Source organism: Alligator sinensis, unplaced genomic scaffold (assembly GCF_000455745.1).
Source record: "Alligator sinensis unplaced genomic scaffold, ASM45574v1 scaffold4_1, whole genome shotgun sequence".
In the NCBI taxonomy this organism is placed as follows: Eukaryota; Metazoa; Chordata; order Crocodylia; family Alligatoridae; genus Alligator; species Alligator sinensis.
This window is the reverse complement of record NW_005841887.1, coordinates 4,310,300-4,338,219: the sequence shown is the minus strand read 5'-3', so window position 1 is coordinate 4,338,219 and position 27,920 is coordinate 4,310,300. Positions and strand designations below refer to the sequence as shown.

The window sequence follows — 27,920 nt, the reverse complement described above, 5'->3', positions numbered from 1 at the left end:
TTTCCCTAGGAAGTTGTCTTCACTGAGACACTTGAAACTATACAAAACTCTAAAAATATTATAGATTATACAGAACATATCTAGGAGGAGCAGGGCAGAAGGATAGCTACTTCTGCGTTTTGATACAGCAGAATATAGTAATGAGATAGAAGACGGCTTACATCCACAGAAGTAATGTAAAAGGAGGCAGTTAAGGCAGCCCCCCAAACCCTGCCATCTTTCTCCGGGATGTTTTACAGCCTGCTCAAGTTGGATGAGTGGTGGACCAGGAAGGGACTGCTGTGCCCAGGCATGATCTGGGATTTTAGGAAATGATATTCATTCAGAAGAGGTGGCACACAGGGAAAACCAGCCACTTTCTGAACCACTGTGGTTGTGCTTCAGAGCTGGGCAAGAACTGCGTTTTCTGTGTCATGGGAACAATGGCCACTTTGAAAAATGCCCCATTTCAGACTAACGTGAAATCCAAATGAACACGTTCTCTACTTCCAGTGAAAACAAATATCGACAGAAATTGTTCGTTAAGTCTTTTGAATCATTTAAGTTTGGCCTGTGTAGAAACCTGTGGCTTTTATATAAACCATTCACTTTTCTATTTTTTTCTTTGTTTTATTTATTTTTGCATCCAAATGACAAAGCATTCAGTTCCTGAAACATCGAGGCATTTTGATAAGGTTGAAATACTTTAATTTTTCATTGCACTTCTAATTTTAATTGTAGTTTCAATACAGTTTGGTATGAGGGGGGTTTTTGACCAAAAAGGCACTTTTTTCACCAAAAGGTGAAGAATTGGAAAAAGCTTTGACTCACTAGTCAATTGAAGACTTTGCATGCTGCAAGAATCTGTGGAAGTAGATTTCACATCAAGAAATGCTGGAAGTTAGGCTATTAGGAAAGCAGTTCACTGCACGCGGCTAAACAATACCAGTTGCCACCTAACACTTGCATTGCTATGCTGCCTTCTTAACTAAATAATTTGGTGTGATGTAAAATAGGGAGGAAAAACTACAATTTCTTCTTAAGGACAGCTTGCAAATCTTGATTCTTTAATCAGGGGTGAAAAGAGGTAAAGAAGTAAAGGGGCCGGAGTAAAGAGAGCTCTTACTAAGATATGCCGATGAAACTCTTCCTCCTGGCCAACACTTGTATTTGAAGAACACTAATTTTTATTTTGTACAGAGAGCAACCATATTTATTCTTTGGATTTGGACTTGTTTCTGTTTGGCTGGAATTAGTCATGTCAGCTTTATTCTGGGAACGTGTTGGTTCACCCCAGCTGTGGGTGACAAGTTGCAGTGATGTGAAGCACGTGCCTTTCCCTTGTGAGTCTAATCAACGTTTTGGCCTTGCTATCAAGTCTACGGCTCTCCCGTTGCAAAACCCGGCCGTCATCCTCTCCCTACAGAGCTATGGGCCACTAAGCTTGTTTGTGCACGTTCTGGACCGCCATGTGCATTTAGTTTTGGCGCATCAAAATGTCCTTAGTGAAGTCCTGATGAAACAAGCAATAGAACTGAAACTGGTAATAATAACGGTGTTTAAATTTGCAGTGTGCTCCCCTCTCCCCGGGCCCAAGGGAAAGCCAGGAAGTACTGCCTTCATTTCCCTTGTCATGCATCTTGAGGGGATGTGTACCAAATCATTTCATGCTGAATATTTGACTACAACACTGAGGCAGATTTGTAAGAAACCTACCATGAACACTGAGCTTATTCAGATCTCCAAAACCCAACATTAACATATGGTTTCGGACACAATCCACTGCTCTCAAAACAGTAGATTTTTGGTACTTAATTTTCATGAACAGTTTCAGAGGATGTGAGAACCTAAGACCCTTTTACTGCATTTTTTGATCAAATATTTCTGGTTGGCCAGCAGAAGAGTCCATTTAATTATTTGTTAAATGGATTAGGATGTGGTTGCCTGTGATAGCTGGGCACTGGACTTGGGGAATTGGCAGCTCCCTTCCAGGCCTGTTTTCTTAAGCATCTCTTCTCCATGCTGGTTTAGCATGTAGCAGAACTGGGGCCCGCAGTGCGCAGTGGTAGCACATCTGGAGATATGCCTCTAGGACATTGGCAGTATTTTGGTGGGACTGCATTTTATCCAGGCTGGCTACAATATTTTGCTGTGATGGTGACCGTGTGTCCTGCTACCCTGCTTTCAGCACCAGACGTCACAAAAAAGGGTTTTTCAGAGTTAAAGCCTTGTAGGTACACCCGACCTGGAGTAATATGCCCAATGTCCATATTAAACACTGAGCCAAAGGTGCACAAAGTGACTTGCCTGAGTTCATGCAGCCAGTCAGAGGTGAAGAGAGCATGAGAAGCCAAGCTTTCTGGCACCCCAGCCTTTTGCTCTAATTGCTAGACACTTTCTTCAGGTTTACAGGCTCGTGCAGTACAGAGCATCATGAGCAAGGGTGGTGAAACAGTGCATTCAAATGGCACTGTGAATTCCTTCTCCTGTCTCGAGGCATGAAGCACTGGCAGTTCCCATAACTTTAAATGCAGATCTATGCTGTGGCCACCTATGACAACGTGGCCACAGTAGTCCAGTGCCACCAAACGGTGCTGTAAGGCCCTCTGAAAGTGTGGGGCCACTTGGCATAATTTAACCACACACACTGAACAAATACTCTTTTGAGAATATTTTGAAAAGACGATGCCTAATTATTCCTGTAGGGGGTCTAATATGTGTATATCTGTGATCCAGTTTTAGCATCATGCAATTAGCATTTTATGGCCTAAGGACTCTGATTTAAGACATCCCTTCATTACTGATTGTAATGTATGTTAATGAGAAATCCAGATGTATTTTAACTTGATATACTCAACTGGCTAGATGCTTTTTGCATAAAAGATGATACAAAGGTTTATAACTGAAATGCATCGACTCGGGCATGTTTCCTATCTTCCGTGTTTTCATGAGGTTCAGTCATCTGAAAGGATTCTCAAATGTTAATTCAAGTCACCTTATTTCGAGTGAGGTCAGCTTCTCTGGGGTGCAGTACTCGTTGACTGATGGCCAAGACGACAATCAATGGCACAGTGGACTTTAGCAGTTAAGCTCTGGCTTCCTATCTGCTGTTCAAGCCACTAGATGTGTTCTGCAACTTCGGTGTAGTATTACTGCCAGATGCACTCCTGCAGATCAGCTAAGTTAATTATCTAGACTTCAGCACTGAGCTATGATGTCAGCAAAATAGTAAGAGTTTGTAATGAAACCCAGTCAGAAATCTGAGCGTGCCTGTGGTCAGACCAGGCCACCTTGCAAGTACCAACAATGACTCTGCCCAGATTTTATTTTTAAATTTGGCTTCCAAGTCGAGTAACTATTTGGTAAAGCACCTTTTCTTCACTTTTTAAAGTTCTTTTAAGGTTGGTGGCTCCTTCTTGCCAATGTCCTGGGGTATAACATGTCATTTGATTTGATAAGCGAGGCACCAAAGATGCCAAGTAACGTGAAGTACTAAAGGAAATGAAACGGTAACATTTCTGACATGGCTGAAAAGGAGCGTGTGCATAGGTGCTTTGGGTGTTGAAAGCTGCCAGTGGACTGTAGTAGCCCGGTAGAAATTGGAATCAACAGGACTGGCCTGAAGTCTGACTTTAGAAAGGTCACTCGTTAAATCAGTTCATTAACATGACTCTCAAAGGGCAGGAGCTTGGCAGCATTCACCAGAGACTTTCTCCTACCCGGCCAACTTCTGAGACACGGGCAGAAATGAGAAATCTTTCTTCTTGCTGCCTTTTCACAAATCTGACATTGCAGTTTTGGAGCGTCTTGCGGGTCCTTCTTGCTTTGTTTTTTCTGATGCTGGTTCCCCAGACTCCCTTTATGGAGCGCTAAATGAAGACAGAATGACGCGTCGGGGATACTGAGTTCTTCTTGTCGCTATTTGGGGCTATTGGGTGATGATACAAATTGAATCGAAACCTTTAGCAAATGTAACTAGCAGCTTTGGGGGATATATTTAAAGCCCTCCAAGCTCACTAGCCATTCTTCCTCTAACTTTCCAAAAGTCAAATATAATAAACACAGGTAATTCATATCTTCGTGATCACTGTATACCAGGGGTGGGCAAAATACGGCCTGCAGGCTGGATGCGGCCTGCCAGGCCATGCTATCTGGCCCATGGGGCCACTAAAAAATTTAGAAAATTAATATTTATCTGCCCCTGGCTGCCTGTCATGTGGCCCTCGATGGCTTGCCAAAACTCAGTAAGTGGCCCTCCACCCAAAATAATTGCCCGCCCCTGCTGTATACACTTCATTCATTCCTTCTCTTAGCCCATCTAATTGGCATCTCTGCTATAAACTCGAATCTTCCTTTGAAGTTGCTCTAAAAGTCCAGGGGTGGAGGAAGCTGCCACTGGAAGCTTAGGCGCGGGAGCATTCAGTGCGACTGCGGCAATGCTTAGCATCAAACAGCTCTAAACTCATTCGTATGGCTGGTTATGTGGTGCTCACGGTAGCCCCAGGACTGTTTGTGACTTATTTTTATTCTATCCTTCTCTCTTCGGGGGCTGTTGGGTTTTGAATAATTTAAGAGTGAATGGAGGAGGGAAACGAAAAAATGTTACGTGGGTTTCCACCGTGGCTGCAACCGGTGTTTTTGCTAATAGGAGGCTTCTCCTGACCTTTTCTTGGGGATGAACTTGGGACGCCTTCACTAGACACCCGCGTTCCCCTGCCACTGCTTAATACAATCACGTGAATAGCGGTGTATTCAGCATTGCTCAGGACAAAGATTAAAAAGAATTAGTGTTTGCCCTGAGTTCTTCATAGCTTCCGAACATCGGAGGAGAGCTAAGCGTGGTTGAAAGGCAGCTGCTAAATATTGGAGACTTGCTTCATTTAGCTAAAGGCAGCCCTTTGTGCCATGCCCAGTGGTTTCGATGCGTGCTTGTAAGCCATGCATCTGCCTGGAAGGCTTTGTAACCGCTCTCAAAATGATTTTTCTTCCCACACCCAAAAGTCTTTTTTGCAAAAAATGTATTTGCAAATCTTCTATTTTTGGTCCCCAGTACGGATCTGATTAGAGCTTCAGTTATTTCTGCTAGGCACTGGCTGGGAGCATGTCCCCAGTTTCCTTTTGAGGCAAGAAGCTGTAAATAAGTCGGGACATTTATATGATTTCTCTGAGGTTGTTCTGGGAACTAGAAGCGGAGGCATAAGGCGGTGTTGGCTTCAGCAGTGATGTCAGCCTGCTAAGGAATCGTTTCATGACATGTGGAAAAGTTCATACAGTAGTTCAATTTGGGAGCTGCTGAATGAAGCTGACCCTTGATGTTTTCTAAAAGAATAAGGCTTGTGTTGTGTTAACAGCTGCTCGGAAAACATGTGTAATAAATTTTGGTTTTGTGCCTACCACCGGGATGAAAGCGGGTATTCCTTGGGCTCTCATATGCTGACATGCATAGCAGAGTGACAAAATAGCTAGATCAAAGCAAAAAACACACTGAGTTTGATTCTGCACTGGGTGCCTTAACATAAGGTGCCATAAAATGCTTAAAGCCACAAAAGCCTACTTGTAATTGCCGATGCCTGGTTTTATTAGTGCTTCCCTTTTGTATATATTGCTTCACACACACAATTAACATTTCTCTTTTATTCCCTGGGTTACTTTCCAACATCAAGTTTCTGCAGAGGTTTCATGAAAGCTGGTTTTGTATTAAGCCTCCAAAAATCTCTTGCCAAATATGAATCTAAAAAAAAAAAAGAAATTCAAAATTGGGGTCTGGGGAGTTTCACAGGGAATAGCAGTATTCCCCTTCCTGTGCAGCCTCCAGGACGACTCCATCCTTTTCATGGTAAAGGAGCGCTTTGTGAACGTGAAAGAGTGCTAGTGCTTAAAATCGTTTCAAAGAATTGCTCAGCTGCCTTGACATAAATATTAGTTTGTACTTAGAAAAAAAAAATAGACTTTACAAAGTAGTATTTAAAGTTTCTCGTTCTCCAGAAAACTGCTAGCCAGCTGTGTTGCTTTCTGGGGGGAAATACTTCTATCCGAGTTCTTGGCAGCTGTGCTGTGCTTGTTCCAGCTTTGGTCTGAGCTGCTTCAGACTGTCATCTCAGCCTGGTTTATGTGTTTTCGATGGGTTTTCGGTTTTGTCTGCTTTTTTGGGGGGGTGGAGGGTAGGTTTCTGGGGGAGCCGATGAACACGAGGGAGGCCACAGCTTGTGCATCATGTGGGACAGTTGCTAACAAGTACATGACCTCTTTCACGCGTGCTTATTTAGTAGGAACTTCTTCTAAAGGGAAAGGACCATGTCTCGTAGCGCAGAGAAGCCACCTGTCCTTCGCTTAAGGAAAGTGCTGCTGGACGCGTTGGGGAAAGAAGGGACGATTTCCTTATGGTCTCGGGGAGAGCCTACTTGGCGTGGCACCCACCCCATTGCACTTCATCCATTAGACTTGAGTCTGGGGCGTACCTCGCACAGCGAATCACTTAATGGAAATCTTTTTCTCCGTGCCGTGCTGCTGAGACGCTTGTCAAGGGCTGAGCTCCTCTTTAACAAAAGCCAAGTGGCTGATTGGCCTGTCAGAGCAGCGCTGGCTTGTCAAGAAGGCAGGTGAGACAAATGGAGCAACTACTCATCGCTAAAGCCGCCATTCTCATCAGCCTGTTCTGTTGGACATGCGAAGGCTGCTGCTCGCCGCACTCCCGATCATCGCGGTCTCGCCTGACCGTGGGCAGCTGTGCGCCGATCCTTTGTTCCATTAGGTCGGGTCTCAAACCGCTCTAGCTTTCTACTGCAAGAGCATGGAAATAGTGTAGATTGAGATGCTGCAGCCTGTCTCCCATTCTCCAGATAACTGGGCATGAAGATTTCCCCCCTGCCCCCCTCGGAAAAAGAAAGGTTGCCTACAAAAGTGGCTTTACTCGCGTAGTGTGCCGAGCATAAGAGAAACTAACTGCCCTGAACACTTCGCTTGCCAAAGTAAATTGACTATTTCTTGCAAAACAGCCGCAATGCACTGTCTGAATTCATGGGGGGGTCTGTCGCTCAGCGGCTGCCTCTCCTTCCACAACCTCCCTTATGCTCCCTTATGCTGCTGCCTCTCCTTCCACAACCACGGCACTCGTTTGCCACATTCCCTCAAGTTGCAGTACCTCGTTTGCACTCCCAGAAGGCTGCAGGCTTCTTTAAAGCTGGCTCCCCAGGCTTTCAATTTTGTTTTGGTTTTTAAATCTCAAACTCTGGCCAGATACAGATATTGCACTTCTCGCGGTAGAAACTGGCCTATACCCACAGCAGAACAAAAGCTTGGTTTAAAAAGGGCAGAACCCGGTCTAAGATTTGCAACCCCCACAAGGGAGGCTGTGTTGTGTTTGCTACTCCCCGAGCTGAACTCTGCCACTCCCAGAAACCCACAAAACTTGGATCGATTCTGCCTCGGGTTGTTTTGAATGTCTGTATGCCTTCGAAACTTTCCTGAAGATGTGCCAAACTCAAACTTGACCTCCAGATAGCGAACAGGAGCTTGCAACCTGACAGGCAGAGCGGAGACCCGGTATGAGATGCCAGCGTTCCCAGAACCTTCTGGGGAAAGCCTCGTCTGAGCGATCGTCAGCTAAAAATAAATTTGCTTAACTGAAACTAACCTCAGGTTGCCAGGAGTTATGGATCATTAGAATAAGTTGCCAGGCACTCGGCTTTAATTCATTACTTCCTTCTCTGAGGTGGGGCCAGTATGTAGCGCCTGAACTTTTCATTTTGCCTGGGGCCTATTTTTGTGTTTGAAAAGCATGCCCAGAAAGAGGCGTGTTCCTGAACCTCAGGGGGACAAATGACCCTTTCCGGAGCGCCCTCTGCTTTCGAGAAATCTCTACAAAATACGACTTTGTTTTAAAAAACAAACAAACCAACCCAAAAACCCCTTTTATTGACTTAGGCAGCCTAGGTGGGGTATCTGCTTCCAAACATCATCTGAATTGAATAAGCCTGGTGCCTTGCTCATTCCAAGGAATATAAGGTATTCAGTAAAGAGGCTATTAAGTTTTTAAATATCTAGTGCAATTATGAGACTATTAAGTTTTTAAATATCTAGTGCGATTTTTAGTCTCTATTTTCTGTTCATTTTGGAACTCAACTCGTTTGCACATTCATTGCTAAACCGGAAAGTCAGATTTGAATCTCCTGTAACTCAGAAGCCTGAAAAATTCCTCTTTGCCGGACACTTCTGCCTCTGAGCTTTTAAGCAGTGTGTGTTACCGGATTTCCATCTGGGCACTGTGCTAGAATCAAATACGCGAAGGTGTATTAGATGAATGGATTCTATATAACTTCGTCGTTTTGAATCTTGGGATAAATAATCTCATGCCCTTTCACAGCTCCAGCTCTTGAAAAATTGTGCTATATATATATCACTCTATAAACTAATTCATTAAGATGCAAATCTACCCTGTCTCCTGCCTGGTTTCAGACCGACTCTGCAAACTAATGTCTCTTTGTGCCTAATCTCACCCATGTAAATACAACTGTTTCCTGGCAGTTTTAGTTCATACCTCTTGAGTATTGCTGGAAGGGAGAAGTTGGGGCTGCAGTGAGCCTCCAAAATGTAGATTCATTTGTCAGCTACCACCTCATTTTCAGCAGAGATGGAATCAAGCCAACCCCTTTGGATCTAACCATGTCCCCAGACTTCACAGGGTATGTGGAAAATCTGTACTTGAAAATGAATTATGTAGCTTGAGCTCATCTTTGTTGACTGTTCTGAAACCAGGTACCGGGGAATTTCTCCTGACTTCCTTTTGAGCACCGGTGTAGCCCAGATTCGTTTGGAAAATGCACCCATTGTGCTGAAACGTTTTGATGCTAACAAAAGCGATACGAGGAAACGTACGTAGCACATTCTAGGTTTCATGGTTTAACGTTGTATTGTAAAAGGGTTGAAATTTTGTTGAGTTCTCTTGTGTTCCTGGAGCCTTTGGTGATCGCAGTGATTGGAAATGTGTTCTCTGTCATGTGGCTCCATTAATTAGCAGCAGTGTAAATAATTGATTGTTAGTTTCCTTCCAAAATCGTGCTGGACTGTCACCGTATTCTTCTCTCCTGAACACTTGGCAAAGCCTATTTAGGTCCAGCCGTAAAATTGGGATCTGGATTTCACTCTCCCCAAATCCCAAGGCTTAAGAATCTGATTTGGGCACCAAACATATAGGCACCCGCGAAAGTTTCTGAATGCAACTTCCAACACACCCAAAAGATCCCATGAGATTGCATTTTAATGACAACCTATTTGAGTAAGAAGATTACCGTCATGAATAATTCCATTGACTTCACTGGCTTGGACTGTAAAATATTACTCAGCGGGCACATCTGCACAAGACTCTTACTGTGGAGTTGCCTAATTAGCTACACCGTAAATGTCTTGGCTTCTACATGTGTGGCCCTATTGGGCCACAGGAAACTAATAAACTCCGCAGCAGGGTAGAATTTGTGAATACAGGCTGCAGCGACCCAGCTCAATGTGCTGCGGTCCGGGTGCACGGGCAGTTGTGTGCCCAGGAGCTTCCCAGGAACAACAAACTGCAGAGCAATAATCTATGTTATTTATTGCTTCCCCCTAATGGCATGTGTAGACACATCCAGAATTGCTTGGGTTCAGACAGTTGGACAGGATTCATTGATGAAACTTCCCATTAAGATGCTATGATCATGTTCCCCTGGTCTAAAACAGCATTTCATCCATCCATAAACCACTAAATTAGAAAGAAAGAAAGAAAGTACTGCAGGACTCTCTCTTGAGTTGTCCTTAAAAGTCTGATTCATTGGGGTTTCTTCTGTCTGCAGGACTTGGAATGAGATGCTACTAACTGGGCACGTCTATCCTAGATGTTTACTGTGGAGTCGACTAATTGGCTCTACAGTAAATGTCTCGTGTCTACACATGCACTCCTATTAGGCCACAGGAAACTAACTTACTCCACAGCAGGGTAGTACTTGTAAATACAAGTTCTGTTCTGCTGCAGAGTAAATAACTCTGCAGCAGAGCATGTGTAGCACATGCGGCTGGAGCAGGAGGATGCTTCATTGTGGGGGCTGCCTTCTGGCTAGCCCCACACAGGAGCACCCCTGTGCCCCAGCCAGCCCCTCCACAGCGTGTGCCCAGGAGCAATAAACTCAGCACTAAATGCCAGCGTTTATTGATCCACTTTAATTGCACATGTAGACATGCCCACTGTGTAACAATATCATCTTGCATTCTTCCAGTGCATGGCAGAGGTGATGGAGACATTTAAAATGACTTATATTGAGCTCCAGTAACCATTTGCTCTTTCCTGGATGTTACTGGGACTGGATGTACAGTATTTGGCATTAATAAACTACTGTATGATTATTTTTTCCCCTCCACGTTGCGCTCAAGTGGACTGTTTCTAAGTAAACGTGCCTTTAAATTTTGCAGACGTTTATTTAGCTTTGTGTTTAAAGTGACCAGGGTTCGTGAAACTGGTAGCACAAATGTTAAGGCTTTTAAACTGGATTGTGACCGGATTTCCATCTGGGCACTGTGCTAGAATCAAATACGCGAAGGTGTATTAGATGAATGGATTCTATATAACTTCGTCGTTTTGAATCTTGGGATAAATAATCTCATGCCCTTTCACAGCTCCAGCTCTTGAAAAATTGTGCTATATATATATCACTCTATAAACTAATTCATTAAGATGCAAATCTACCCTGTCTCCTGCCTGGTTTCAGACCGACTCTGCAAACTAATGTCTCTTTGTGCCTAATCTCACCCATGTAAATACAACTGTTTCCTGGCAGTTTTAGTTCATACCTCTTGAGTATTGCTGGAAGGGAGAAGTTGGGGCTGCAGTGAGCCTCCAAAATGTAGATTCATTTGTCAGCTACCACCTCATTTTCAGCAGAGATGGAATCAAGCCAACCCCTTTGGATCTAACCATGTCCCCAGACTTCACAGGGTATGTGGAAAATCTGTACTTGAAAATGAATTATGTAGCTTGAGCTCATCTTTGTTGACTGTTCTGAAACCAGGTACCGGGGAATTTCTCCTGACTTCCTTTTGAGCACCGGTGTAGCCCAGATTCGTTTGGAAAATGCACCCATTGTGCTGAAACGTTTTGATGCTAACAAAAGCGATACGAGGAAACGTACGTAGCACATTCTAGGTTTCATGGTTTAACGTTGTATTGTAAAAGGGTTGAAATTTTGTTGAGTTCTCTTGTGTTCCTGGAGCCTTTGGTGATCGCAGTGATTGGAAATGTGTTCTCTGTCATGTGGCTCCATTAATTAGCAGCAGTGTAAATAATTGATTGTTAGTTTCCTTCCAAAATCGTGCTGGACTGTCACCGTATTCTTCTCTCCTGAACACTTGGCAAAGCCTATTTAGGTCCAGCCGTAAAATTGGGATCTGGATTTCACTCTCCCCAAATCCCAAGGCTTAAGAATCTGATTTGGGCACCAAACATATAGGCACCCGCGAAAGTTTCTGAATGCAACTTCCAACACACCCAAAAGATCCCATGAGATTGCATTTTAATGACAACCTATTTGAGTAAGAAGATTACCGTCATGAATAATTCCATTGACTTCACTGGCTTGGACTGTAAAATATTACTCAGCGGGCACATCTGCACAAGACTCTTACTGTGGAGTTGCCTAATTAGCTACACCGTAAATGTCTTGGCTTCTACATGTGTGGCCCTATTGGGCCACAGGAAACTAATAAACTCCGCAGCAGGGTAGAATTTGTGAATACAGGCTGCAGCGACCCAGCTCAATGTGCTGCGGTCCGGGTGCACGGGCAGTTGTGTGCCCAGGAGCTTCCCAGGAACAACAAACTGCAGAGCAATAATCTATGTTATTTATTGCTTCCCCCTAATGGCATGTGTAGACACATCCAGAATTGCTTGGGTTCAGACAGTTGGACAGGATTCATTGATGAAACTTCCCATTAAGATGCTATGATCATGTTCCCCTGGTCTAAAACAGCATTTCATCCATCCATAAACCACTAAATTAGAAAGAAAGAAAGAAAGTACTGCAGGACTCTCTCTTGAGTTGTCCTTAAAAGTCTGATTCATTGGGGTTTCTTCTGTCTGCAGGACTTGGAATGAGATGCTACTAACTGGGCACGTCTATCCTAGATGTTTACTGTGGAGTCGACTAATTGGCTCTACAGTAAATGTCTCGTGTCTACACATGCACTCCTATTAGGCCACAGGAAACTAACTTACTCCACAGCAGGGTAGTACTTGTAAATACAAGTTCTGTTCTGCTGCAGAGTAAATAACTCTGCAGCAGAGCATGTGTAGCACATGCGGCTGGAGCAGGAGGATGCTTCATTGTGGGGGCTGCCTTCTGGCTAGCCCCACACAGGAGCACCCCTGTGCCCCAGCCAGCCCCTCCACAGCGTGTGCCCAGGAGCAATAAACTCAGCACTAAATGCCAGCGTTTATTGATCCACTTTAATTGCACATGTAGACATGCCCACTGTGTAACAATATCATCTTGCATTCTTCCAGTGCATGGCAGAGGTGATGGAGACATTTAAAATGACTTATATTGAGCTCCAGTAACCATTTGCTCTTTCCTGGATGTTACTGGGACTGGATGTACAGTATTTGGCATTAATAAACTACTGTATGATTATTTTTTCCCCTCCACGTTGCGCTCAAGTGGACTGTTTCTAAGTAAACGTGCCTTTAAATTTTGCAGACGTTTATTTAGCTTTGTGTTTAAAGTGACCAGGGTTCGTGAAACTGGTAGCACAAATGTTAAGGCTTTTAAACTGGATTGTGAGTGTCTGTTGCAGCCGTGCTGCCAAGCCAAACGTTTCTTGGAGGTTTATGGAGAGGTGTTTTAGTGACACTCTTCTCCTCTGAGTAAATGGCTGGGCCAGGAAATGAAGGTCAGCCATAGTAGTCTGCAGAGCCCAATGCACAGTTTGGTTCACAGACACGTTTCTGAATGCTTGCATCCCAGCACAGTGGTTACATTATACTCGGGGGAACATGAGACCAGCTTATGCTGCAGCTGTTCCCAGACATCTTGACAAACCTGCAGTCTGCTCTCAGGTCATGGCCAGAAGTTCTGGTCTGCCCGTCTTTATGGATAATGGGAAATTCCTGAATTAACAGGAAACATGACTCTGCCCTTCCCACGCTGCTCCCTGCTTTTTCTTTAGCAAATTGTTTCCAGTCTGCTTCAGTAGGATCGGGCTTGCATAGCTCATCATGCTGGTGCTTCTGGGAATAGAAGAAATTAGAGGCAAATCCTTTCTCTTTCGTTTGATACTTTTCAGGGTCTGAATTTCAGTGTGTTGCCAAATATAGCCAACACACACCTATTGAAAAGCATGTTTCTGTCTGCTATTCAGTAAGCCAGGCTTCTGGTGTAGGCCAAGCCCTTGCATCTTATTATCCAGGTCAGTAGTGGTCTGCTCTAGATAGAAATTGTGTGCTCAGCACTAGTGACATAAATTGTGTGCTAGTGACATCTGGTCTGGCAGAAGGCAAATGTTGAAGAGCTTTGAATTTAGCTATGTTTTTTCCTAAATGGGATTAGGAACGTTTTTCTGCTTGTATGGATGCAGGACAGTACTAAGGTGCTGAACACGGTAGCTGTTAAACCTATCGCAAGAGGGAAGCCGTGGAAGTACCTAGGAAGCTGTCCTAAAGTGAGGAAGACAACAGAACTATCCCTAAACCCTATCTGTCCTTCAGTGTTTGGAAGGGATGCTTTACCCTTGGCTGATGAAATTGCCATGGAGACTGGCCCCAGCCATGCCGGCAGGGTGCGCAGCAGGGCAAGGATCTGTTCTGGAGCCACTGGGATCTTGTGGCAGGGGCAGCTTGGTCCAGGGTCAGGCAGAGCTGTGAGCTGCAGCCTGCACGCTCTGGGAAGGGGCACGCAGGCAGCAGATCACGGCTCTGTCCCGGCTCCTTGCAGCGGTGACAGCCTGGTCCTGAGCCAGGGCAAATCATGGGTTTGCCCTGGCCCCGGACCAAGCTGCCCCACCACAAGATCCTAGCGGCTTCAGAGCAGCCCCCTGCCCTGCCCTGCTGCTCACCCTGCCAGCGCAGCTGGGGCTGGTCTCCATGGCAACCCCAGCCTTGCACTATCACAGCACAGGTGCGGTTGGGGTCTCCATGGAGGGTCTCCATATTGGCAGGGGCTGCTGGGAAATGGAGTCCACTGCTGGCCACAGTTCCCTCTAAGCTGCGCACATGCGTGGCCATGCACAATAAAAAATCTTGCCACGCAGTAATGTTTTAATGCCGTGCACACGACCCAACCCGGCCACAGGCTGCTGCAGGAGGGGCGGGCATGCAGATACCTGCGCACTCCCAGCCAGGATCGTAGCCAGGCAGACAAGTTTCTTTCTTTATCACTGGGCTTGCGGGGAATGGGGGTTGGGGAGGGGGAGCTCCACTACCGGCTGTGGCTGGGGGGCAGCAGCCCCCGGCACCAAGGACCTTCTTGGAGAGGAGCTGGGCTGTGGCTTCCCAGAAACTTTGAGCACCACCTCCATAGCATGGCTCAGAGGGGCCGGGCCACAGATCAGTGAGCGATCATCGCCGCCGCCCCTTCCTCCTCCTTTCCTGTATCGTGCGGCAGGCAGCAGGTCCTCCCCGGGGCTGGGGCTGGGGCTGGGGCAGAGCCAGGCTCCTCTGGCTCCAGGTAACTGCTCCCCAGCCCCTTCGGGTGAGATTCACCCCAAGCCCTGCTGGCTTCACCCTCATCTCCTCTTTCATCTCTGCGCCACGAGCCCCACAGCTCCTGCGCCAAAGCCTGGCAGCCCCATGGGTCTTCCATGCTCTGCCTGTTCCCTGCCTCGGCGCCTTGCTGCAGCCTTTGAAAGCGACACCATGTGCCTCGCTGCCTGGTGAGGAGGAGGAGGCAGGATTTAGTCTTTAGTAGACGTATGCGGAGAAAAAGTTATTTCTTAAATAAACAGCTATAGTATCATCTTTTGTTGTTATACTGCGGGGCGGACCGAAGCAGCACGTGTAGAAAGGGGGAGGCGGGACCAATTTGAGAACGAACCGAAGCAGCATGCTCACGGACTGAAGCGGCACACTCACAGATCGCTACATCTTAGAGGGAACATTGCTGCCGGCCCGCAGGCCAGACTTTGTCCACCCCTGCTTTAGGTGCTCTGTGAACTTTCAGCCGCATCACAGATCTGGTGTTTGTCTAACCTCCTCCCAACCATGCAGTTGGTCCAATAAAAGATATCACTCAAAAATCTTTGCCCACCACATCACCAGTCAGTAAGAACAAAGTTACCATCCACTGGCTGTTTAGTAGCCTGGTTCTACCCAGGAATTGGTTTGGCACATCACAGGTGGGTACTAATAGGTACCCTGCCTTGGCAGTGGCAGTAGTATGGCTAATGATTACATGTGCATGGAAAATGATGCAAATTGCCATGCAAAAGATGGGAATAAGGGTCAGAGTTGCAAGTGAGAAGAACAAGGGAAAATTTTGAGGTAATGGAGATCAGTATAGCATAATGTATCTCGCCAGAAATATTTTCCTGACAAGCTTTCCTTTTTCCTTCTAATCTCATCTTGCGAGTATGTTAATCGTCTGTCCTGTAAGGATGTCCTCACTTGTAGGGTGAATTACATGAGAACAGTAATGTCCTGTAAAACGTGATGCATCCCTGCAGGAGAAGTGGACATGACTCGTTCCATTTCTTAGTTCATCGTTTAGGGTCCCTCCCATCAGAGCTTTAATGAATTAATGCCAACTTCTTACAATAGTGAATTCAAGAGGGTATGAGCTAGTTTCAAGCCTCTGTGTATACTTCTTTGGCTGGCGTTACCTGAGCATTTGGATTCTGTGATTGTCTAACTCAGTGACTCTCAACCAGGCTGCTGCAGCACCCGAGGGTGCCTTAAGACCCTATCAAGGGTACTGCAGTGTGCCACACATTACCATTGCCGGGTGTGCATGATTCACAAAATAAACCCAGAGATTTCAAATAGAAATTCATAGTGTTAAAAAGACTTTGACCTGCTGTGGCCTTTTTGAGGGTATTTTGACGGGGGGTTGCAACAGAAGAATTGTTCCGTTAGAATTGTCATTTTCTGAGGGGTGCCATAATCTAACGAGGTTGAGAACCGGTGGTCTAACTAAAGTGAAAAGTGCATGTTTGACTATAAACAGTAATCAAAACAGATCTGCAAGACTTGAGTTTTCCTCTCTTCCTCCTCCACTTTTGGGGAATGTGCCACCTTTGAAACCTCTGTTCCTCTGCAAAAGGAGATACTTCTATGCTCTAGTTGTACTGTACGTGAAATCCAGGACAATCCACTCGTAGGTTTGTCGGCACGATGCCTTCCACTCATGTACATGAAAGCCATTTTTGCTGCTCTGGTAACAGCTCTGTGCTAAGACACTTGCCTGGGAAGACAGCTCTTCTGTTTCGAAGGACAGCATTTCAACAGCAAGAATACTTTGAGCCAAGAGATGTGGAAAGCTTGCATTTCACCGGTAAAGTGCAGCAAGTGCGAGCTAAGCTAGGGAGGAAGGGAGCTTGCACCGCATATCGCTCAAAAGTGCAAGGTTACCATTCTCAAAACCTTGAATGTTGCTGACCCAGAGTATGCTGATAAAACTTGGCTTGCAAAGAAACCGGTGAGGGCTCTGAATGCAAGTGTCTGAATGCTGTCAGGCAGCACAGAAAATGGAGCCATTTTCAGTGACTAGGTTATCTCATACCAGTGTGTCTTTAATACTATTTCTGTGAACAACGTAAACTAAAAATGATATCCGTAGTAACTGACTGAAACCAGCCATTTTTACAAATATGGCAGATGCTTTGGTCTTAGAGAGATGGTAAAATGTAGTGGTCAAAATACCCGGGCAATAGTACCTTTTCAAAGGTCAATCAATTAGCTGGCCACTTTCAACTACAGGCAATCCTCGGACTGATGACACAATCGGTTCCTGAAAACCACGTCTTAAGTCGAAACGTTGTAACTTGGAACCAATTTTCCCATAAGAAGCAATGTTATAAATGGGGGATTGGTTCCTGGCCCAAGGCCCGATACCCTATTTTCACCAAAAATACTGCAGAATTTTGTACTCGATCAATTATAGATGAGTAATATAGCTACATTAATGCATTTATATTGTAAATAGCAATCATATTGATTTGGAAGGACTTCTTTGAGGTGACTTTGCTGGACTTTTTGAAGGGCTCTTGGCTGGAGTCTTCTCAGGAGTCTTGACTGCAGGTTTTTCTGGAGTCTCATCTGCTTTCTTAAAGAAAGTGTCCAAGGAAGTTTGGACAGACGTTCTCCAGGGAGATGGCTGACACAGCAAACTTGTTCACTGGTGTGGCGTCACATCAGATCAAGCGTTGTAAAGGCAAAACGGACGTCAGAAAGTTGAAACAGGGTGTCAATTTAGAAACGTCGTAAGTGCGAAACGTTGTAACTCGAAACATTGCAAGTCAAGGACTGCCTGTAGTTCCTTCTGTTTCCAATAGAAGTACTTGAAGACTCCTAATGTTTCAGGAGCTTCAGTTTAACCATGTCCACTTAATACTACTTAAATGTTGAAAAATATGTGGAATTAAACTTAATGCTTTCCCTGTGTATGCAATAAGTTCTTTGGTTTGACTTGGGACAGAGGCAATCCGTTGGAAAAATATTACTACCAAAAGAGATTTAGTCTGAGTCTATTATTTTAAAAATCAAAACGGCTGGTTTCTTCAGCCCTTTACTTGAACAAATATCCCGCTATAGTCAGTAGGGACTTTTGACGCAATCCTTCAACCTTCAAATAGGGCAATTAACCTCAGTTGACTTCTAAAACCTAAGCATCCTTTAAAACATAGCTGCCCAATCTCTTGATGAAAAGCCCTTCTGCAACATGTGTTACTTATTATTTCTAATGGTATCCAGTTTATGGTTAGTACATGCCGGCACCAGACTTTTTACTTTGCATTGAGGGAAGAGGTTTTGAAATGCTGGTCAAGATTCATGCAGGTTCCTAGTGACTTCAGGTCTGGTGTTTGGGTGTCCATCTTCTACATGCCTCTTAACAGGCACTTGATCAGCATATCTGAATATTAGCTGTCCATGAAATCAAACACCTGAAGTCACTAGTCGTTCTTGTTGGCGAGGGAATGGGACATATCTCTGCTAGAGACTCACAAACATCAGTCCAGGCCAACTATTCCTAAAGGAGACTTAAGCAATCCTTTGTTTGTTAGTTATCACTACACTTCTTGAGCCTGGCGTTTTTGGTTTGTCCACTGCTTGGACAAAGCGGTAGAGCTGGAGCTCTCTTGTGTGTGCACAGACCACTATAACGGTGTAGCCCCCCTCCTAAATTTCATGGGCTTTGTCAATTCCAAGCAAAACCTTAGCTCCTGAATTTAAGAAGGCTTTCTGTTTTCTGGGGTGGTGTTTTTTGGTTTGAATATTTTAAAACATGTTTTTTAATTATTTATTCCTTTTTATGGTGCATCAGCACTAGACAAGGTGTGAAATTGCTTGACAAGTTGCTTTCAGGGGCCTGGGAGATGATTGCAAGTGAGGTTATTTGAAGTACCCTACAGAAGTGGAATAAGTGCTCTGACAAACAGTAACTTAGGAGCCTGGATGCTGGTGAGAAATACGTAGGCATTAGCATCTGATGGGGTGCTGATGGGTGTCAGAGCTGTGCGGTAATTCAGTTGCTGTCCTGATTTCTGTGCCCCGCCGCAAAACCTGAGAAACTCTGAGCTGAAACCCAACTTGAGTCCGTAAGTAATAGGGAAGGGAATGAGAAGTATTTAGCATCTCTTAAAAAATAAGCCGTTTTAAATACAGCCCTCTTTCTCTGGTATGCAGTCCGGTGGCTTCTGCTATGCCATGCATTGTTGAACGTGTCAGTCCTGTTCTTTCAGCAGTTGTTCTCATCAACAATTTATCATCCTTTGTTTTGCTAATGCCTTTCTGTACACACTGTAACATAGCGTGCCCGAATCACCGGGGCGGGTCCTAGAAAGCCAGCAGGCGATAGGGTCATCTGCTTTCTTCTGTTTCCTTCAGATGGATATTCGGTCTCGTCTAATGAAAATGGAGGCAAGTCTGACTCGGTGGCCAATTTGCAGCCTCAGCCATCCCTCAACTCAATCCAAAGCTCTCCGGGCCCAAAGCGGTCAACCAATACACTCAAGAAATGGCTGACAAGCCCCGTGCGTCGGCTGAACAGCGGGAAGGCGGAGAGTAACATCAAAAAACAGAAGAAGGTCCGAGATGGCAGGAAGAGCTTTGACTTGGGCTCCCCGAAGACGGGAGATGAGACCACGCCTCAAGGGGACAGTGCAGATGAGGTAGGCGGTAACTTTTTATCCTGGGTGAGACCGATCTCGGGCATGCTCTTTGCATAAATCCAGCTTGAGACCCAGTAGCCTGGGGCCAGTGGTGGATAGCCATTTTATCTTTAAGGGAAACTACAATATAACGGGAGAGATTCAGATACCACTTCCTTTGGGGATACCCAATCAAGCGCCAAAACAAAACCTAATTATATGGATCGCACGGATAGCATCCTAGGACCTTGAGTCTGATGTCAGCTGGGCTGAAAAGAACACAGCCCTAGTTTTAAGAGGTAGGAAATGTTGTGCCACCAGATGTTGGGTGGTAACCTCTGCAGTTTTACATATCCAATGAGAGATTCCAAATTCGAATGTACAGTAGTCATTCCCGAGCAGCAGTTATCAATTCATGCTGAAACTTATAACTTAAGTATTTTAAAATAAAAAGAAAATGCTTATTTTTAAGCTGTAAAGATTTATATAGCTATTAAATATGTTAACCATGTGTAGTAGTAATGACCATAATTACCCTCTGGGCACATTCCTTACAAGACCTACCCCCTTTCTTTCTTTTTTTAATGATGGTCCTTGTCAGATAAGCTGAATGGAAAATAGAGGTTGCAAAACTTGAATGTGTGGGAAAACAGGAGACTTAAAATAATTCAATGTAACTGATAGCTTTTAGAGTTGGAAAAAGAGCTTGTTGTTAGGCAATAAGACAGATATGGAGATCTTAAATCCCTTTTGGTGGATTAAATTTTATTATATAATTTAACAAATTATCTTAACATTTGTACATTTTTTTGCTCTTATACACCACAACTAATACCTTCTAATAGCAAAAAACTGTTCAGTGCAACTTCCCGTATCTTCTCCTCCAGGACAAGCAGTCTTATTCATACTGTTCCCCCCCACCACCCTCCATCCCTAAGTTAAAACATCCATGGTATTATAATTAAACAGAAATCTAGATAACTAGGCTCTGCTTGTATGGAAAGAAGTTGTTCCCTCCCTTTTGTCTAATGATGTTGGCCTTGCCTTCAGAAGAGCAAGAAAGGTTGGGGAGAAGATGAACCAGATGAAGAATCGCACACACCACTCCCCCCTCCGATGAAGATTTTTGATAATGACCCTGCACAGGATGAGATGGTAAGACGTCATGTACTATACCCGTTTGCTGGCTGATTTTTATTTCCAAGATGACTGGGCTACATTTGTTTGAATACGGCATTTACAGTGAATAAGTTTCCCCATAACCTCGGGCTGACCACACGATTATAATAGATGTTTATAGCCTAGTGGAGACTGGTGTCCAGAACACCTCACTGAATAGCATTAAGTAATGGTCTTCTACTTTGGATTCAACGCTGTGGACCATATGGGCACTTCTTGTGTTTTTATATATCTAGGTTTCACTCCTTTATAATAAACTAGACTAAAATGAGGCAATTTTAGTTGACCTTCCTATTACTTCCATGTTGCTATGTTTCACAAGTGTCCTTGATATCTGGCAGTAGGAATACACATGCTCCTTGGGGACTTCTTGAGTTGAGTGACTCCGAAAAACATCATGTAATACAAATGTATGAAATTAAAAAAGATGAGTGTCAGGAGGCCTGGGCACTATTCTTGAGTCTCAGTTGCCTTCCAGGGTTCCCTTAGCAAGTCCCTTCCTATCTTTCCACTTCTGCAATAGGGATTTGAAACACCGGCTTATCATATGTGGGTGCGCTTTGCTCTCCTGTCACAATGCATTGCCAACTCCTCTTGGAAACCCCATAGGAACAACTTACCTGGAACTAAGTGCTCAGCTGCATACAAGTGGTAAAGACTTTTTTTTTTCACGCTCTCGCCCCTTGCCAGTGGTAAAAGCCTACTAGGTAACAAATAGTTTTCCTTTTCTGCTCTTCTCTCCCGGTTTTGCATCCAGCTTTCAGGCTCAGCTGTCTTAAAGTAGCCACATGGACCACTGAGTATCCAACAGAGCACGCAGGTGACTAAATATCAATTTTTAATCGCCCAAATCCAGAACCCTAAGGTGCCTGTATCTGGAAACTGGGCTCTAAGTTTATGGTTACTTATCTGCAGGCCTTTCTTTCCCTGCATGTAATGGTGTTTAGGGCCGATGCTCAAATGTTATTGCTTTTGAGCTGAAGTGAAAAGACAGACTCCAGCTTCTGAAGGCAGCCTGCAGATGCTTGTTGTGTTCGCTGTTAGTTGCCTATCTGATCTACAGATCTGTCTTCCTTTTTCCTGAGTTTAACACACTTGTGCAAATCCATCATTGCATTAGCTGCTTCCTTTATCTCCCTTGCCAACTCCAATATTGCTCTGCACTTCTGTCCCCATGGGCTCTCGCTGTAATTGCTGTATGGAGAGAGGCAAGAATAGGGGACGGCAAGAAACCCTCTCACAAAAATGCTGCTTGCTCCAAGGGTTGAGTTAAGGTGGGAGCCTCGGGATATAGGGCAGCAGCAAAGATCTGCCTGCCTGCCAGCCAGTGCAGAGATCCAGGATGCGAAAGGTAGCTTCAGGGAAAGCTTTTTTAGCCTGTCAGGGGGTATCATAACAGCTTGGTGGCAGGAAGGGCTGAAGGCAGCTGCTGAAGTCATGCACACTTGACCTCTAAGTGTTGCATACAGTACACGGCTGGCTGGATGAAGAGAGGAAGGGTTGGAGAAACCAAGAACCAGCAGTTCCTTGCCAAGTATAATAGTACATTGCCCCTGTCTGGTTCACTGCAGCATTCAGATATTGTTTTTTTCTTTATACGGTTCCTAGTCTCCATTTTTGATGCCTGACATGCAGGCAATTTGGGTATTTTGCCAAGATAAATATTTTGCATTTGGGTTTTTGGGTGTTCAGGTTTTTTTCCTTCTGAAGGTAGCTAAGTTTTACAAAGCCGTCTGACATCCTGTTCCCTTCTCTGATCCCAAAGAAGAAGGTTGGACAGGGGGAGCCCTACCTGGGCCCCTCACAAATAGTCCGCTGGGCTTGAATTCAAACTTGCAGCCATTGAACTCAGAAACGAACGTTCAAAACATGCTGGTTGGAGCGTGTGTCCCCTTGCTCATTCCCCATTTGCATTGGCAGAAAGCATTCCCGCTCTCAACTGCTTATCTTGATTTAAAGAAATGCAAAAATCTAGAACTCTTGGTTCAGAAATGATACCATTTTATTAGACCCACTGAGAAATTGCAAAAAAAATTAGCTTGATTTAAGGGGCCTAGAGGCCTTGGATTTCTGACTCCTTTGAGCATTACGCAGATTTGCCGGCCAGGGAAGATTTCCTCTGTCTTGAGAGCCAGCCTCTTGTGAAGAAGTGGTTAATGTCCGACAGTTAAAGCACTAATGTGAAAACTGAGAGAACTTGGTTCCAGTCTCCTGCTCTTCCGTAGACTTCCAGTAACTTCGGGCTGGGTCCTAGGGTATCCAGGCATCTAGGAATGGTGTTGTTCCACCTTTCTTGAGTCCCTGAGAAACCATTACTTCTGTAACGCCCCTTACTCTTGACCTTTTAAAACAAACCCAGAAACTGGAGCAGGGTGGAGTAGAATCAGACTTCGATGTTGAAGTTTGACTTGAACAGTTAAGAGATGGAACAGAATCTGTCCCTTAATGTTTCTTTGCCTACAGTCTCCATCTGTAAAATTGGAATAATACTTCTCAGCCTCGCAGGGGTGTTGTAGAGGGAAACAGCCTGACTGTGGTAAAGTTTTACTAAGGTAACAGGGCTGTATAATCTACCCAACATGGGGGGGATGGAGAACTCTGTCACCACTTATTATGTCCCTATAAACATACACCAGGATTAATTGGACTTTTTAACTTGGAGCTTGAAGACTTGCACAATAACTTGGATTTTATATCAAGACTTCAAGGGAGAGAGACGTTTGCAAAACCACTTGAAAAGTTCCAGTGCTGGCACAAATGCTTTCCCCGCTTCCAGCTCTCACTTCACCTACACTCTATAAATGTCTATACAGGGTTTGGAAGATGCCAAACAATATAAATGCAAGATTTGCTTTCCAACTCAGCTGCCTAAAATCTGTTTAGTTCTCTGATCTGCTGTCCTGCTGTCTCTTTAGTGGGGTTGACTGACTCTGGTTAAAGTAAGTGGGAGTTAGAAGGGGTTAGCACCTCCTGACAACCAGCCTACATTTTATTTAGGTGCTTGACTTTGAAACTTGCAGGCTAAGCATTCATCTAGTTTCACTCTTCAAAGCCACGCTTGTCGGTTAACTTTTGCTAGAGATGATGCCGCTCGCTCACCTGGCAGCTTCACAATCCCGGCCTTTAAATTCTTATGAAAAATTGCTGCATTCTGAAATCAGCTTCTGTGTTGAATGGTAAAGGGCCAGCCTGATGAACTGTAACTGCTTTTAATTAAAGCTGTTGATTAGATGCATCATTTGGGCGAAAGCAGTGGCAATGTGTTTGCATATTCTGAACTGCCCTAAACTGGACAGGATTAGTCTCCTAACCTTCGTCCTGATGCTGCGGCATTCAGCCACAGCCAGCCCTCACCTGCCAGCTCTGACTGGCACGGTAGGTTGTTTAATGAGATGGCCGATTGCCCAATTTCCACTGTCACTTCTTCCCGGACTCCGTCACCCGCACTTCTTAATCTCCAGTGTTCATTCATCAGTGCTTGCTTAGAGACTTCCCTGAAGAAGACGCCCTTCTCTGTCCAAAAGCTGTAAGCCTTTATTAAGTGATTGAGAGATGAAAAAGCCTTTCATAATTGTAGTGGAATAGCTTTTTTTTTTTTTTTTTTAAAGCAATTGTTTGCAGTCTCGTTGCTATTAAAGCATGCAGGGAGCCAATTACCAAGAGGCTCAAAGATTCAGTTTGCACTTTTCTTCAGCTGACAAGAACCATATATATAATATAATACTATATTATTATTATTATATATTATTTATATATGTGCGTATGTATGTACGTGTATATTTATATGTATATGTGTATAATATATTACATTATATAGAATATTTTTTTCAGATGAGCTAATATGTATCTATTTTCCAGAAATATAAACCATAGTCCCCCTTACTTCTTTTCAGAGGAGACTTTCTGAGACCAAAGATCAATGCAGCTTTCAAGAAAGAGTAACAAAGCTGGCATGTGGACTTTTACAAAATGAGGCTGCATTTTTCCAATGGTCATTGCCTCTTTACAATCCTATGAGCCGTGTTTGGGCAATCATGTGACCCTGTGTTCAAAGATGCGGGAAGCTCAGAACAGCTACCGTTTTTGCTCAATTGTTGATGTTCACCCTGACAATTGGAGCATGTCACTTATATTTTTGCTAACTGAATGTAGACTGGGCTACTGAAATCCTGGCCCCTAAATTTGCAAACCCTACCATGAAGGGAAATGCTGCCATGACTCTTATGTCCCCTGTGCCTCTCACCTTAAAATAAAACCACGTCACAGTGGCGCAAACCAACTGTTCAGAATGGAGCTAAGCATGTGGGAAGAAATGAAAATGACCCATCTCAACTCCTGGCTGGGTTCGATGAGATATAGCATACTGAGAAGTAAAATGGGCCGGCAGCGATCCTGCACACATTGCAAGGCTCGCTACTGACTCTGAGCACAGGGTAGGGGAGGCTGTGTGCAAACAGGTGTCTGTAAGGAGGCGAAAGGTTTTAAGTAGGAAAGGGCTGGGAGTAAAAGCCAGGCGCTCTGTGTCTAGTTCTTGCTCTGTGATCTGCGTAAAAATGCGTGGTGGTGCTGTTGTTTTATTCAAGGCAGCCCTGACTGCCTCGGTCTCTTAAGAGGGGTGGGGGCGCTTAGCACAAGGGGCCTATGTCCTTTCCCCAGGAGGAGGGTTCATGACTGCCCTTCACTTTTGGAAGGGTTGGTTTTCAGTCCTGGGTGTCTTTGGGTGCTTTCCTGCCTCTCAGCTGGAAAGGTGCCTGGGTGGGGGGGGGAAAACAAGAACCAGGAGTATGTGGCTTGTACGTAAGATGGGCACAGATGCTTGTTTTGTCAAACTCTCACTCTTGTACCTAACAATGTCACGCTACCCACTAACTCGAACCCCTGCGCTCGACCCCAGCCGCAATGCCAGTTCCAGTTCTGGTCTGGCGACGACTGACTTGCATGTGATCGTTTAACGCATTCACCTGTGTGCCATGTTCTCCCTGCTTCTTTCCCAAACATAACCTCACTGATGGCCGGTTTGGTCACTTTTTCCTAGTCCCTTCACATCCTGCTAACCTGCTTTTTCCTTTGCAAACTGGTGTCTTGCAGTCCTCCTCTTTGCTAGCTGCTCGTCAGAGCTCCTCCGATGTGCCAACTGCTGCGGATCTTGTCAGTGCAATAGAAAAGTTGGTCAAAAGTAAGCTGGTAAGTGTAGTGCCTTGGAAACTGTGTGTGGAATAGGCATAACTTGCTTCTGTAGCATGAACACAGCACTGTCTGCCTTGACTTCTGTTTCCTTGCTCTGCATCCTTTCCCTTCTACGTACTTATTAACTCTTAGCCACTGTAGCTCATCTGAGTAGCTCTGTCAGCAAAGAGTGAAATGCAGTTGATGGTGTCATGTAGACTCCACCTCCAGAAGTCTCCAATTTTTTTTAAATTTTCAAAGCATTGTGGTTTTTGAGCTACCTGGCATGATAGAGTTTCATATATACTCTGGAATCTGAGTCGTTCTTCAGAATGAACTTCCACATTTGCATTGTATTAAGAAAAAAGTACCTTTATTTATCAGAATCCCCCATGCCGACAGTTTAACTTAGCTACCCAAGGCATCTGTCACTTGTGACTCAAGTCTTTAAACAGTACTCCTAAATAGGAAAACAGCTTAACCTCCTAGATATAGAAAATATAAGATCGGAAGGGACCTCAAGGGTCATCTACATCAACCCTATGAACAGGTGCAGGATTCACCGTATGCGTTAGGTCGTGGTGTAATTCCTGATCTTCCTTTGTGGGGGGGCTGCTGCCTATGGTCTAGAAGGAGTAATTCTTGATTGGCTTCCTTTGAATTGTTCCCTGAAACAATTAAAAATGCTAGTCTATTTGAAATTTAGGATGTCTAAATTCAGGCAAATGCTTGGTTTAAGCTCATTGAAAAAGGGGAATCGAAGCAGATCCATGGCAAGCATAAAAAGGTTCATTTCCTTGCCTTTGTTTTAAGGATATGGAGAATAAAGGCGTGCTGGGATGCTTGTGAATTAGTGAAAGCATCTTTCCCTGGTAAGGTGATCCCACTGAGTCACTGGGCTTTAAAGCTCAGTCTGAGATCTCCAGACAAAGGATGCTGTCTAGCTGGGGGAAATATCGACAGGGTTGTACCTTCTAGATAATGAAGTGAGCCTGTTGTGACTCAGTGTTAGTGAGGTGACAAAATTAAAAGTGACTGGCACTACTAGAAAGAGGTAGTTAGCTATGTTAGTCTCAAGTCAAACAGAAGGCAAGGTAGATTTGCTCCTTAAAGACCTGCTACAGCATCTGATGAAGGGAGCTCGGGTTCATGAAAGCTCATGCTATATATATCCGAGCTAGTGTATCAGGTGCAAATCTGCTCTGCCTTCTAGCACTACTAAAAGCCGTTCTGAGAAAATCTTTATTCCCAAACCATTCCACACATGCTTGCATAGTGCATCCTCAGTTATTTTTCATGGGTTTCAGAGCAACTTTTAAACACCTATTCTGGAAATATAACTAACCATGTATCCACTTTTGGGAAGTCTTGGATGCTTTACTGAAGGGAGTCTCCATTTTAATCTCCAACAAAGCAGGTATAGTTTAGTTTTTTCACACTTTGAAGGGCAACAAAAGCTTTCTCTTTGTTCTGACTTCTTTCAATATAATTAAAATAACTTTTTCCATCTCTGCATAAGGGTGAATACTTTGTCCTCTTACAGTGATCATGCTGAGGGTTTTACTGCTCCCCCAGTCAGCTTAAAATATAACAACATTCAGGTTTGGGGTTTTTTTTGGCTAAACCTAAAGGAAAGCATTACTGACTATTCCAGTTCATTTGAGGCTTTTTTGTTCTTCTCTATTGCCAAGTTGACTTGAAACAGAGGATAACTCCAGCATTGGAGTTCAAGGACGATGCTTGTTCCATAATGCTTCGGGTTGTTTGGTTTCCTTTAGACCCTAGAAGGAGGATCTTATCGAGGAAGCTTAAAAGATGCCACTGGCTGCTTAAATGAAGGGATGACGCCTTCCACTCCCCCAAGAAACCTTGAAGAGGAGCAAAAAGCCAAAGCAATGCGAGGCAGGATGTAAGTTGTCTTTGTTCTTTCTCAGATTCACATTACTGCCAGAAAGAAGATACAGTCCGGTGCATGAGAGATGGGGCCAAGAGCAGAGGGGCTGGTATCAACTTTGGATTTTTAAACTCTCAGATGAGGATGTTTTTAAACACTTTGAGATTCTTGGTCTTACCTTTGCCTTCACTATGTTGAAAGCATGATTGTTACCTTAATACAAAGTTATGAGGGCTTCCTTGCTATAAAAATCTAGTAGAGACTGTTGGTTTTGCATGAGATGAACAATGGACTGGGGATATAAGATAGGCAAGGTCAATGTGCCTTAGTTGAAAGCTATGGGAGAGTTTGTCTTCACCTGGGTTTTGGGGCAAGATTGACAAGC

General features: G+C 44.4%; 1 protein-coding gene across 8 annotated transcripts in view; it reads left to right on the top strand.

The window, feature by feature from the left end:
* Positions 1-27,920, top strand: part of LOC102377708 (kalirin RhoGEF kinase) — a 140,371-nt gene that overhangs the window by 42,036 nt on the left and 70,415 nt on the right. For 2 of the 8 annotated variants that reach the window (XM_025196963.1, XM_025196961.1), the window contains exons 2-5: positions 19,034-19,317; positions 20,347-20,451; positions 25,564-25,659; positions 27,420-27,550. In XM_025196963.1, coding sequence (XP_025052748.1) covers positions 19,034-19,317; positions 20,347-20,451; positions 25,564-25,659; positions 27,420-27,550 — 616 coding nt within the window. The remainder of the gene's footprint in view (positions 1-19,033; positions 19,318-20,346; positions 20,452-25,563; positions 25,660-27,419; positions 27,551-27,920) is intronic. The other 6 variants (XM_025196962.1, XM_025196966.1, XM_025196965.1 and 3 more) reach the window with 3 other exon arrangements.